Below are 14,161 nucleotides of genomic sequence, written 5' to 3' on the forward strand. Positions count from 1 at the left end.
ACATTGTCATGCTTGGAAACACAATTGTCTCATGGAAGACAAAGAAGCAGAAGGTTGTTTCACATTCGTCAGCAGAGGCAGAGTATAGGGCAATGGCCATGACTCTTAGTGAGTTGAAGTGGATCCGGGAATTACTTCAAACCATTGGCATTGCACAGACGGCTCCGATGTATATGCATTGTGATAGTAAGGCTGCGATTCACATTGCCGCGAATCCGGTTTTTCACGAACGTACAAAGCACATCGAGGTGGATTGTCATTTTGTTAGGGATGCGGTCATGGATGGTACACTTGTTACACCTCATGTTCGGACTAAAGACCAGTTGGCTGACATTCTAACTAAGGCGTTACCGCATCGTACGTTCCGTTATCTACTTGGCAAGATGGGCGTTCAAGACTTACACGCATCATCTTGAGGGGGAGTATTAGGATAGGACTCAATATTTTGGGGATTATGTCAAATATATGATTTGTGTTTATCTTTACTAGATTATAGGATCCTCAATTGTGTATAAATACTTGTACAATCGTATGATCAATATAACACAGAGCATTATTCAGCATTTCTCATCTATCAGATGTGGGATCTTTTCTCCACACGCCCCCTCGAGATGATGGCTCTTCTAGCCATTAATCTCGACAGAATCCATCACGCCCCCTCGAGATAATGCTCTTTATTTAGCTATCTCGATGGAATTGGGCCTTCCTTTGGGCCATCAATTAATGGGGTGATCGGGCCTCTATCCGGGCTGGACTAATTAATGGGTCAGTGTAGGTTCTAATACCATGAAATACTGAATAATGCTCTGTGTTATATTGATCATACGATTGTACAAGTATTTATACACAATTGAGGATCCTATAATCTAGTAAAGATAAACACAAATCATATATTTGACATAATCCCCAAAATATTAAGTCCTATCCTAATATTTTCAGGGGTTACGAAACTTTGCAAGATGACTTAAGCTTGTAGTATTTTTTTTTAATCACGACTGAAGCTCATTGTAGTGTTATAAAAGAATGATGATATTTCAATATTGTATAACAGTAGTAATACATTATAAATGGAGGAAATGTGTAGTCCACGTATCATTAAATGAGCAATAAAGAGGCCAAGCTGGATCCAACTAAACCCCTCGTGCACACTGTCGGGATTTGGACATTCTCTTAAAAACCTATAATAATTAATTTGTACTGTTCTGAGTCTGACCCCAAATATGTTGTCTTTTCACGTTTCTATACTCCATCAGTTTCTTGCATTGCTTCGTTGTAGCCAAACCACGAGTTCTGGTTTAATAGTAAAAGTTATGGGTTAATTTGAAAGAAGAAAAAAGAGCATCATAACATTACGTGTTAACACAAAAACAGACACAAACATAAAACGCAACAAGCGTAGTACTGATAAATTAGGGTTAGCCATAACTACTGTGCACGAGTTTTTTTTTTTTTTTGAAATTTTAAGATTTGGATTGAATTTCCGAGTTAACAGTGCACAAGTTTGTAATCAATAACCATTGGACTTAACTACTAGTATAGTTTAAACGAATGAGAGAAAGTAACGTGAGTTGGGGGCCACAAATACATTGCACGTAGCAAAGTTATGAAGTATCAAATAAAATGATACAAAGACACATCCATATACAATATGTAGTTGGAATTTAATGGCGACGTGCTGCAGGTAAAATGTACCTTGTCGTCGAATGTGTTAGACTGTTAGTTATTAATTGGGTGTCCGAGACTGCCTTGGGGGCCAGTCGACTTCCTCTCCTCCGTTCTTTAGCTTGTACCAACAAATCTCTACAGAAACTCAAAAATATATATAGAAAACGATGCTATCAAAATCATCATCATCATCATATTCATATAAATAGTGTGCAATTTATTATAAACAAATGGTTTAAGTTTAGAAATCCCAAATTAAGGGAAAATATCTCGAATTTTTAGTTAGAGTTTCTTAACTACTAAAAAAATGTTTGCTCGTATGATTCCACCCACATCAAATACGTATAAATTTATCCAGTACATGGGTCGACGATAGGGTCAGTAAAAGTGATTCGCTCGATCGACCAATGTATAAGGGGCAGGTACCAAACCAAACATAAGCGTAGTGTTTGGTGACCTGTTTCCATCCTCCTCAAAAACGACCTTTTCCTCGAACTTAATACGCCGCGTTCCTGCGTTACCCTATTACGGCGGATTTTTAGCATTTTAAATATCGAACACTCTAAATGAATGGGCTTGCTTACAAACAGTTTGGGTCTCGTTTGTTGGACTTAGATAAGTCAAATAAGCCCAACCATTTAGAATAACTTGTCAACTAGACCATTTGTGTTGGACACATTTCACGAATTGACTTTACAACGACACATTCATTTCACGACGAATTATGCTCAATACCATCTACCAAACCATGATGCCTTAAATAGGGTAGGAGTAATCATATAGTCTTTCCTTGGAAGCCTACGTGATACTATTTTTCGTGATGCTTTTCAACTGCAGTACCAAATAATTAAAATTTAAAATAAAACAAAAGATCTTTTAAGAATAAATAGAAATTGTTGACCAAAAAAAAAGAAGAATAAATAGAAATTACCCCCATATTAGCGATTTTGTAATTCTAACAAAATTAGGAAAAGAAAGGAAATATAACTTTGGAGGCAGTGCACCTCAGCTGCAAGCATTTTTTTTCTAAACCTTTGTACGTATGCCTAAATTTTTTTGATATATTTTCAAACAAGATTGGTGTACTGATTTTTATTTTATTTTTACTTTTTATTATTTAAATTCCTTGCCAAAATGTTATACAGTTATAGTAATGATTTACCGAAATATCTCCTAGTTAACACGGTCAGATAATTTGTTTATATAAAAAAAAAGAAAAAGGAAAAGGAAAAGACATGCAATAGTAATTGCCGCAGTCCTGCTAATCAAGAACATTAAAATAATTAGCACTGTTCGATCACTATTCGTGATCAATAGTAAAATATTTGTAATTAAAAAAAAGAAACATATGTGGATGAAGGTGGCTGTAACGATCAAAAGCAGGTTCAATAACTGATGACTCAACCACAACAACTCGAAGACAATAAGTCGTACAATTATAATTGTAGTAATAATTAACAGCAAGCAGATGTGTTAATTTTTGTTCTAAATCTGAATGAAAGATTCTAAGCAAAGTTTGTCCTTTCTTTCTAATAAGATTGGATAAGATAAGAGATATACAAGGAAATCATCTCATGATACACAGCAGGACCGAACGTCAAAATTTATGGTTTATACAAGATGAATTTTTTTTTTTTTTTTTTGGCAAATATACAAGATGATAAGATATATAATTAATTACCAATCAAAAAGCATATTTTATACAAGATTCATTCTTCGTTTTTTTTTTTCTTTCTGAAATCGTAAGCAAGATATAATACTGTGTATGTAAACTGAAGATAGAGTTTGTATAATACAGCCTTAATAACATGAAAAGACATGGTGTATGATGGTTGGATTCATAATAAATAATTAACGGTTGGTATCGGTTGAACCGGTAGCGGAGGATGCATGGTACATGTAATCAACGGTTTTTAACTAACTACTTTTTTTTATGTTTTAAGCCGGTTTTTTATCTAATAATATCTTTAAACCTACAATCTCGCTCGGTACCAAACATAAAATAAAAAATAAAACCTTTTTTCCTTTTTGGTTTCTTGTTCCCACTGAGGCTGAGGCGTTTTGGCAGTTCGTTCGTTCGTTCGTTCGTTGTGCAGAGCAGAGTTAAAAAAAAAAAAAGAAAAGAATTTTTGTTTCTTCTTCTTCTGAAGCTCTCTCTCTTAAGAAACTCACTCAAAACGATAGAGAAGAATCCGGATTAATTTCATCCGGCACAAATGACATTGACGAGATACCAGATACGGAACGAGTACGGCTTGGCTGATAAGGATCTCTACCAATCCTCCTCCGCCCACAAGGATGATGATCCTGAAGCTTTTCTCGAAGCTGCATCCATGGCTGGACTCGTTGGCGTTTTGCGCCAGCTTGGCGACCTCGCCGAGTATGCCTCATCTCTCTCTTGAGTCTCGACCTTCTCTCTCTCTTTTTTTTTTTTTTTTTTTTTATTGCTTGAATTGTGTGTGGCTCCACAATACAATACCCCCCCCCCCCCCCCCCCGTATGTATGTATCGGTTGAGAATTCCCCAAGTGTATAATAGACGATCTGAGGTTCAAGATGAGCTCAACGAGAACAGAAATCTCGTGTGGAACAAAAGGGTAAAATTAAAGCTCGTTTGATTCTGATTTTCAGTAGGAATACGAACCGTGAGAGCGATGAACCTCAGATCGTCTATTAGTGTAGTGAACAGAAAACAAGTCTCTGTTTTTGTTCGTTTGTGATGATTGATTTGATGAAGGAGTTAGATTGTGGAATTTTTTTATTTTCCAATTCGGTGTTTCTTTTAGGCTGAATGCAGATAAATCTTTCTTCTTTTTGGTTATCTCATCCATCCATCCATCTATGTTTTTTTTTTTTTTTTTTTTTTTTTTTAAATTTCTTTCTAATCTTTCTACTTGTTAAGGTTTGCTGCTGAGGTATTCCATTGCCTTCATGAAGAAATGATGACTACTGCAGCAAGAGGCCATGGCTTGGCTTTCCGTCTCCAACACCTTGAAACTCAGTTTCCTTCTTTTGAGATTCCCCTTCTCTCTCAAACCGATCATACGACTTTCTATTATGATCCAGGCCTCTTCTTTTACCCTCCTCTTTGATTTTTTTTTTTTTTTTTTTTTTACAATATATACTTAAGCATTTTCGATGTTATTTTAGATCCCAAACACTGACAATTCATCCATTTATCTCAGGCTTGGAATGGCATTCTAATCTTCTACCAAAACAAGACCTCATTTCCCCACGCAACTTGCCTCATTGTATTATTGATTCATACGAGGAATCCCGTGCTCCTCCGCAGCTCTTTCTTCTCGACAAGTATAAATTTTCAGTACATCTTGGATATTTTCATCACAAAAAAAAAAAAAAAAAAAAAAAATATATATATATATAATAATCCAATCCCTTCACAGTTTTTCTTTTCTACTGTTTTTCCAGGTTTGATGTTGCTGGGTCCGGGTCATGCTTGAAGCGTTACTCTGATCCATCTTTGTTGAAGTCGTCTACTCCATCAAAACTCATCAAAGATGAGAGACCACGTAAATCAAAGGTATTCATGTATGCTGGTTTTACTATGCTGCCCCACTCTGCATCTGAAGTGCATATTTTTTGGTATTACTTATGATCAAATATTTTCTCAACTCACAGAAGAAAGGATCTCACACAACTGGTAAAGAGGCATCTGGGGATTCACGGACATCACATGCCAAGTGAGCACTCATGCTCTATATCTACTTCTGTTTCTGTCCTAATTCCTATGTCTTAACTTCTTTATGATCGGCACTTTGATTTGGTGGCACGACCTACTCTTTGGATTGTACAGGTTGCATCAGCTATTCTTTTTGGAGCATGTTGAGAACGAACAGGAAAATCCTGAATTCCATGTGAGGCTGAAGAGGAGGCAGTTGAATGGACCGCCATTTAACGCAAGCTCCGGGACAAGTTACATGGAGAAATTCCTCAAGAATTCGTCGCCGTATTGTGAAAGAGTTCATGGGACTCTGGATCAGTCATCTCCGGCAATCGAAACTGAAGTTACAGTATGCAGCGTACGAGAAGAGTTACAAACACCTTCCCTAGTTTATCCAAACAGTGGAGACACTAGCAAATACAATGAGATGGAGACTGAATCTATTGCTGATGATGAAAGACTTGAAATTCCGGTTAATGAGAAGTCTTTACCGAGCATAAAGGGAGGACCAGATATTTGTTTAGAAAGAAGCTCTTCTGTGAATTCGTTTTGCAAGGCGAACAATGAAACAGATACACCTGTTTCCATGGAGTCAGAAGCAAAGGAAGCAGACAGTGATGACATGGCTAGCTGTGACCTTGGATTTCCTGGATTTGGTCAGACGCAGATCTGTACTAATGCAGAGGTGACTCAAACTCTGTTGCACCACTCACCAAAGGAAGGAGAATCTTCTAGTCTTTTGTGCACTGATTTCGAGAGATCTTCTCTTGAAGGTAAGCCATATGAAGCTGAACAAACATCTTTCAGTTTGTCTTGTTATGAGAATCCTGCAAATCTTGCCGAAGATTCTGGAAGTCGTTTGGAGCTTCAGTCTAATATAGCAAATGCTGATAATATGGGGTTGAAATCATCTGAAGCTTGCGAAGTATTTGAAGACGGAAGAGATCCGATGCTTAATATTTCCCCTGAAACTCATCCAGAGCATCTGTTAAAGCTTACACAAGTGTCATACGACGCGTTCGAGGGTGGGACCAATGTTGATCATTCTCAACATGTTTTCAGTGTGGACACTGGTTCTGAGATATCTTTAAGTGCTTTAGTTGAAGACCAGTTCTCATCTATGACCAATCAAGAGGTAGAGCCTTTGGAACCCGAGGACATATCTTCTGAAGCTGGTCATTCGATTCCAGATAGCAAAAGCAGTTTAAAAGAAACACCATCAGCATTGGAGTCCGATTTTATTCTTCCAAATCCGTATATTATCACACTTGACGACTTGGAAAATAAAACCAACTCCCAAGACATATCTTCCACGAATCCTAAACAGTTTAAACATATTTCAACTTCTGAAATCAGTTCAGAAAATGGAACTCTGATGTCACATACTCCAAGAGAACTTCACACAGGATGCAGTAACCTCTCAGTCTCATCTTCTCGTGAAGACGTATTGGCCAATCCTGATCTGGCTGAGATATCTTCGCATTCTGGACAGGAGGATCCACAAACCATGTCTATAGTTGCAGATGATGATAGTAGTGCGCCTGAAGAACCAATTCCTGATACGCCAAGACTTGGTACTTGTTTTGCAGGTGATGTCGATCACGATAACCATACTGGCCTGAATAATAAGGCCGATACCATGCCCGAAATAGACTTGGAAACTATTAGTGAACCACAGGAGAATCTTTTAGGTACTGAAGAATGTCTTTCACCTGAGTATTGCTTACAGACACAGAACCAAGGGGAAGAGAGTCCATCAGAAACCGGGTCAGCAAATCCAATAACAGCATCAGTCGAGTCTCTTCCTACACAAAGTGGACCTGTTGGTGTTCAGGTTTCAACTTCAGAGGAAGCATTAACTTACAACGAAACGCTTTTCCCTTCAAGCATAGCAGAAATAGAAGCTCTTCATGCACCAAACCTGGAAACTTTCACATCATTAAATGATCATATCTCTGAGTCTGTTCTTTCCATGGATCTGACTGATGGAGAAGATTGCTTGGACGTGTCCCCTGAATCCATGCTTCCCTTTTCCATGACCTTCGATGAAACACCGCAGGCAGATCCAGAGATAACACCTCCGCTTCCGCCTCTTCCTCCGACACAATGGTGGATAGGGAAGCTGGTTGAATCAACCGAAATGCCATCACTTGCAGGTAGTGGAAACAATAGTTTCTACATTCATAGGGATGAAAACACACAGAACGGATCAGTTCAAGCGACCGAGGCACAGTATCTATCAGAAGCGTCGACTACAGATGGTGAAAACCACAATTCTCATGTATATAGAGAAGATTCTAGAGTGGAAGGCGTGTCAACTTGTGTAGAAACTACTCTGAATGAACCATCTAAAGCAGCTGAGGAACAGTCTCCTTCAGCAGTCAGTGGAACAAGCGACACCTATATGCATAACGATGAAAGTACACTGAAGTGTTTGAATAAAAAAATGGAGTCACCACTTGCAGAGGAAGTATCATTAGAAGCTGACTGGAGAGCTGAAGCAATGGCACTCGAATGGTTTAGTCAGAACTTAAGAGAGCATAGCAATCCTCACCCTGCAAAGTTAGAAGAGGAACCTCAGGTTGATCGTTCACATGACTCGCTTGTTATTGGCATTGACAGAAGCATGGTAATTACTTTAAAATAATAAATTACTAGTCTACGGTTAATAGTACTAAAATAGGCTCATTCTCTCACGCTGATCATTCAACTCAATTGTACAGTTGAGGAAAGTATCTGAACAGAACAGGACACAAGTTGGAGTCAGAGCGGACGAGAATGATTCACTATTGCAGATCATAAGGAGCAAGGTCAACTCATATTAATTCATATATATTTTCCTATGATGTATGTAAAGCCACCGACTAATAATAAAAATACAATAGCAGTCGTTCAACCTGAGACCAGCGGATGCCTCGGTGAGACCAAATTTTCAAGTAGCTGTTCCAAAAACCAACTTGAAGGTCGCTGCGATTCTAGAGAAAGCCAATACTCTTCGCCAGGTCTCTCTCTCTTTCTCTTTCGTTCTCCTTGTTGGTTTAATTTTGAGCACTATTGAGAAAAAGGTTATTCTTAAATATATATATATATATATATATATAGGCAATGGCGGGAAGTGACGACGAGCATGATTCAGATAGCTGGAGTGAATGAATCTATAGATGACAGACAGAGAGATACACACGCTCTGTATAGAAGAATTGTTAGCATTTTTTTGTTCTCACATTTGTCTCCCGTAATGTTTCCTCGTTAATTGCTCTCTTCTACACATTTATAAGTCACACTGTCTTTTTGCCATCTATGTGTAGTACACCACCCAATTTTTTTTTTTTTTTTAAAGGAATAATTCAGTTGATGTTAAGGAATACAACATTAATAAACTAAAGAGTTTTTTGATAACGTCGACGTTGAGAATGTTTTATACCAGTTATTATAATACAAAAAAAAGAAAGTATGAAAATGAAATCTTATGTTTTTTTTTGTATGTTTGATCTTTCACGTAGACTCGTTGAGAAATACTGAAAATAATTCTAATACGTTTGTGTTTTACATTGAGATACATGGCCAGTTCAACCTTGAATATTTTCAACTATATGCCCAAAAATAACAAGTATGATTAGTTGTGAAGTCGTATCCTACTTGACGCTAGAAATTGTTAGTCGAATGGTATATTAAATCATTGTATGAATCAGCTTGAACTTGAACTATCCAAGTTGGGAAAAAGAAAAAAAGAAAATGAGTAGTGATGATAACTGAGATGTTGAAGTCAAGTGTAAGAGGTTGATTCAGAAAAGTCAGATTGTGAGGGTTGATTTTTCTAAAGGTACAATTTGACGGAAGTGGTACGGTACACGATCCCAGGAATATTCCGTACGATATCCGGCCTAACAAAGTTGAACCGGTCATGAGTCACGCCTCCGAGAGTCGTGACTTCTGTACTTGTCTTTGCCTTATAACGGTGTCATTCGTTCACACGTGTCTTACTACGACGATCTCGAACTGTGTACGTACGCGAATATATATCCATATTTTCTAACCGGATTGGACTACTTGATTATGTCTGACAAGGTTAGTTTAGTCATTTCCTAAAATAGGTGCAGTCCCGAGTCGTCCAAAACCCACCGCCCCTAATCGGTATTTTATACTCTTTATTTCAATTATTTCACAGTATATATCTAATTAAGTATAGGTTATATTGGTGAAAGAAATTCATGGTTATTGCTTATATTTTTTATTTTATTTCTTGGTTAAAGAATCATTGTTATTGTTTACTATATCGTTCATTAATTGATGGTGGTATCCTTCTTCGTGAAAATCTCGACTTTATTTTTTTGTCTTTGTGCCAATTTTGGTATATATATATATATATATATAGTTCCACACCTTCTTCTGCCCTCTTTCGTTTCTTTTGGCATCTCTCTAGTTATTGTTTTAGTCGCCGTGTGATAAGATAGGTCAGGTTTCCTCTTACATACGTCTGTTTCAAAACAGAGGAGGCACATTTCTGATGACATATGTTGATAGAAGATATATTTACATATGAATTTTAATGACTATACACGAAACAATAATAATAATTTGAAAGAAAAAAATCACAAAATGGAAGAGTCGTCTGACTTGGTGAATGGCGATGTGTCGTCAGCAAGTAGCAATATAATAACTCTGTCAACTTATTTGATGATTACACGTATAAGACTAATATTGTGGAGCGAAAAAAATATTTATAGGCAAGTGTCACTGTGTGTACACGTATCAAAAACTACTGTACAGTAGTAGTATATTACCTAAAATAGTTTGGTTATAAGTACGGTCACACCTTGGAGTTTGAAACAATATAGTATATTATATACGGAGTGAGTATTATTTCGCAGTTTACAATGGTGACTGTGTTTGTCTTTGGTGCGCACTTGTTGTCCCATATAATACTTATTTGTCAACTTGTCCCATAGAATGAATAATTAAAGTTTAAATTGACTTTTTTTTTTAGTTATTTTGCAAATCCTATTTATACATCATAAGCCAAATATTAGGTCGGGGACGGGACAGAAGAAAAGCGCACTTATTATGGTAGGGGTTTTTATTTGGAAGTCACAAAATTATAATAAGGATGTGATAGAAAACAACTTGAGATATCGAATATCTTTAGTGTTAACGGAGAATCACTAGTTTTCAAATTGGAGGAGACAAGAATAGATACACATTTTGAGGACAACTTAAAAGAATTAAAAAAAAAAAAAATTATCTATGGAATACTTTCTTGGTGGGCTTGTCAAAACTATATATTTTTTTAAAAAATTGGGTTAGATCCACCGCGAGGGTGGAGAGCCTTAACCAGATGTGTTTAAAGGCTCAAATGTCAAATCCCGTCTCTGTCAGAGGAGATGTCAACTATCTCTCCTTTCTACGAACATAGAAAGAGGGAGGGATGCAACATGAGGACTTCCCGGGAGTCACCCATCCTACTACTACTCTCGCCCAAGCACGCTTAACTGTGGAGTTCTGATGGGATTCGATGCATTAGTACTGGTATGATCGCATCCAAAAAAAAAAGGCGATCTGGGTAAAATTTTAGAGCTACTAAAAAGGCGATTAGCTTTTGTAACCCTAATCGCCGCCGTTTGCCAGCCTCACGCCGGTAAATGAGAATTTTCCGATGGCTAAGAAGAAGAAGAAAGGTTCCCAGCGCTCTGTTCCCTCGATTCCAGGCACGTCTCAATTCGCTAGGATCTCCGCTGTGGTAGGAAAGGCAGTTAAATCACGTGGTGATGGTGACGTCGCAGAGTCAGCTAGTGCGGCTACTCAGGATCTCATTCCTGCGGTTGGAAGCACTCATGTGTTTTCTTCCTCTCTGCCCCCGGCGGCCGTCTCATCTCCAGATCTGGATCTAACTGTGCAGAAGGGTGTAGTCCTCGAGACTTGTGCGAATGCCTCCCCTCCTCCCGAGACCCGCCTCTCGCCATCCAATAATGTGCATTTTGAGGTTGTTGTAGGTCCTCCCTCCGACCCTTCAGTGAGGACCACAAATGTCCCTTCTCCTGAGGACCGTGCTCAGGCTACTCCAAATGAACCAGAGCTACATGCAGTTCGGGCAGACCTGCAGATGCTACTTCTCACTTCTCCAGACCTACAGGCAGTTCGGGCAGAGCATGAAGCAAGGACTCTATGGCAAACACTTATATCTGCAGAAGAGAAGTTTTATCGCCAAAATTCCCGAATCCTGTGGCTCAATCTAGGAGACAAGAACACTACTTTCTTCCACAAAACTTTATCCCAAAGAACTGCCAGGAATCACATCCAATTCTTGTGTGACCAGGATAATAGGAAGATTGTAGAAATATTAGAGATCAAAACCTATGCAGCAAACTACTTTGAAGGTATCCTTGGCAGCACTGATCTCCCTTGCTCTCCAATCACAGTAGAAGAGTTAAGGGACCTTCTCCCCTTCCGATGCTCTGAGGCTCAATCTCAAGAGCTTCAGTGTGGTGTTACGTCAGAGGAAATTACGGCAGTGGTCTTCTCAATGCCTTTAAATAAGAGCCCAGGTCCGGATGGCTTCTCAGTGGAGTTTTTTCGAGCCTCTTGGAATGTGGTGGGTAACATGGTGATCTCAGCTGTTCAGGAGTTCTTCCGCAACGGACGGCTCCTAAAGGACCTTAACTGCACTATAATAGCTCTCATTCCCAAAATCCCCGAAGCTTGTAAGCTCAGTGACTATAGGCCTATAAGTTGTTGCAACCTGTTGTATAAGATTATTTTTAAGATCATCGCTAACCGAATGAAGCCTATACTGCTCGAGTGCATAAATCCAAATCAGTCGGCTTTCCTCAAAGGACGGAGCTTAGGGGAGAATGTTCTTCTTGCTTTCGAACTGAGCAAGGACTACCAAAAAGCCAGCTGCCCGAAAAGTTGCATGGTGAAGGTTAACATCCGCAAAGCCTTTGATACAGTGTGCTGGGACTTGTGCTCAAAATTCTTGAAGCTCAGAACTTCCCACCTCTCCTCTACGCATGGGTTAAGGAATGTATTACATCTCCAAGGTTCTCGATCTCTATTAATGGAGAAAAGGTCTTCGACAAGGGGATTCTATCTCCCCATACCTCATTATCATAGTCATGGAGGTCCTCTCGAAGCTTCTTGAAGGGGCAGTTTCGAATGGTGGGATCCGGCTTCATCCCTACTGTTCCTCTCCTCAGGTGATCCATCTACTCTTTGCGGATGATCTGTTGGTGTTTACTGATGGAGCGAGACTTTCGTTAACTGGTGTTGGAGAAGTTATGCGCCAGTTTAAGAGGATAAGCGGACTGGATATGAACCGAGCAAAGTCGGAAATATTCTTTGGGGGTTATGCGGAGGTAGAGGTTGATGTTCTAAGTGCTCTCACTAGAATACGAGTTGGATCCTTTCCAAACAGATATCTAGGACTGCCTCTTAATCCCGCAAGGATATCCTATGCAACGCTGCAGCCTTTCTTGGAGAGGATCAGTGAGAAGCTTCATAATTGGACTGCTAAGTCCTTATCCTTCGCAAGATTTCCTCAGTAGTTTATGGGATGGTTAACTTCTGGAGCTCAGTGTTCAACTTGCCTAAAAGATTTTACGAGAAGGTTGATTCCATGTGCACTGCATTTCTCTAGAAGAACAAAACGGACTCTGCACAAGGTGTTAGAGTTGCCTGGAAGGATGTTTGTAAGCCGAAAGCGGAAGGGGGTGTTGGTATTCGACATCTCTAGGATTTTCAGGTTGTATTCCAGTTGAAGTTGATTTGGAATTTTTTTGCTAATTTGGGATCTCTCTGAGTTGCCTGGTTGAAAGGAAATGTGTTTCACAGGAAGAGTTTTTGGATTATGAATGACACTCCAAGACTTTCGAGAACTGTGAGATGCATGATACAACTAAAACCTCTCCTAAAGGATTTCATGTGCTGCGAGGTTGGAAATGGCAGAACTGCTTCTTTTTGGTATGATCACTGGTGTGATTTGGGTCCCCTAGTCGACTACATTGAAGGAAATGGCCAACGACACCTGAGATTAAGGAAAAATGCTTCAGTTATAGACGTTGTGCATAATGGAGAATGGTGGATGCCTGCAGCCAGATCAGAAACCCAGCAGCAATTCATGGCTACCCTCACCGCAATCTCTCCACCAAACGATGACAAAGGCCCCGACCGCTATCTCTGGAGAAAGGCTTCAAGTGTTTTTGGACAGACTTTCTCTTCCAAAGAAACTTGGGAGAAACTGAGAACTCACTCTGCCACGGTACCTTGGTGCAAAACAGTTTGGTTTAAGGAAGCAGTACCGAGATACTCCTTCATCATGTGGCTAGTCTACAAGGAACGCCTCCCCACTAAAGACAGACTGCGGAACTGGGGTATGAATGTCTCACCATCATGTGTGCTATGTTCTACTGGGATTGAGAGCCATGATCATCTCTTCTTCGCTTATAGCTACTCTGTACAGATTTGGGAAGCTTTTGTTTCTCGAATCTTCGCATCTCCACCTTTGGGTTTTAACGAAATCTCTACCTGGATTCTCCAAACGCGGCAACCACCCCAGTCGAAAGCTGCAACCATCGTCAAGCTAGCTCTGCAAGTAACTTGCTACCTAATTTGGCGTGAGCGCAATGCTAGAGTCTTTACTGATGTCTCGACTCCTGCAACGGTGCTTCAAGCTACGGTGGATCGTACCATCATAGACCGCCTTCTTTCTCTTCGAGGGGCAACCGACTCCTCCTTCTCCCTTTTGGCTACCTACTTTGATTGTATTAATTTTTCTTTTTAGCTGCAGCTGTTGTTTTTTATTATGTTTTTGTACTGATAA

The 14,161-nt window shown here is 39.3% G+C and overlaps 3 protein-coding genes, 1 non-coding gene and 1 pseudogene across 4 annotated transcripts; 3 read left to right on the forward strand and 2 right to left on the reverse strand.

Moving 5' to 3' along the window:
* Nucleotides 1-3,646: 3,646 nt before the first annotated feature.
* LOC147929067 (protein SCAR4-like) lies at nt 3,647-8,745 on the forward strand. The gene is made up of 9 exons (XM_087481992.1): nt 3,647-4,045; nt 4,567-4,730; nt 4,850-4,973; nt 5,094-5,205; nt 5,304-5,365; nt 5,479-7,975; nt 8,070-8,156; nt 8,235-8,348; nt 8,449-8,745. Exons 1-9 carry the CDS (start codon nt 3,882-3,884, stop codon nt 8,497-8,499), a joined length of 3,375 nt encoding a protein of 1,124 aa, XP_087338118.1. The 5' UTR covers nt 3,647-3,881; the 3' UTR covers nt 8,500-8,745.
* A 1,889-nt stretch (nt 8,746-10,634) lies between these two features.
* Nucleotides 10,635-10,757, reverse strand: LOC147929068 (U6atac minor spliceosomal RNA). The gene has a single exon (XR_015579092.1). It is a non-coding gene; the product is annotated as a U6atac minor spliceosomal RNA (small nuclear RNA).
* Nucleotides 10,758-10,768: 11 nt separating this feature from the next.
* LOC147929069 (5S ribosomal RNA) lies at nt 10,769-10,886 on the reverse strand (annotated as a pseudogene).
* A 1,572-nt stretch (nt 10,887-12,458) lies between these two features.
* LOC147929070 (uncharacterized) lies at nt 12,459-12,887 on the forward strand. The gene has a single exon (XM_087482331.1). It carries the CDS (start codon nt 12,459-12,461, stop codon nt 12,885-12,887), a length of 429 nt encoding a protein of 142 aa, XP_087338457.1.
* A 302-nt stretch (nt 12,888-13,189) lies between these two features.
* On the forward strand, nt 13,190-14,122 carry LOC147929071 (uncharacterized). Its single transcript, XM_087482332.1, has one exon. It carries the CDS (start codon nt 13,190-13,192, stop codon nt 14,120-14,122), a length of 933 nt encoding a protein of 310 aa, XP_087338458.1.
* The last annotated feature ends 39 nt before the right edge of the window (nt 14,123-14,161 follow it).

Source organism: Camelina sativa, chromosome 13 (assembly GCF_030686135.1).
Source record: "Camelina sativa cultivar CO46 ecotype springtype chromosome 13, ASM3068613v1".
NCBI lineage: Eukaryota > Viridiplantae > Streptophyta > Magnoliopsida > Brassicales > Brassicaceae > Camelina > Camelina sativa.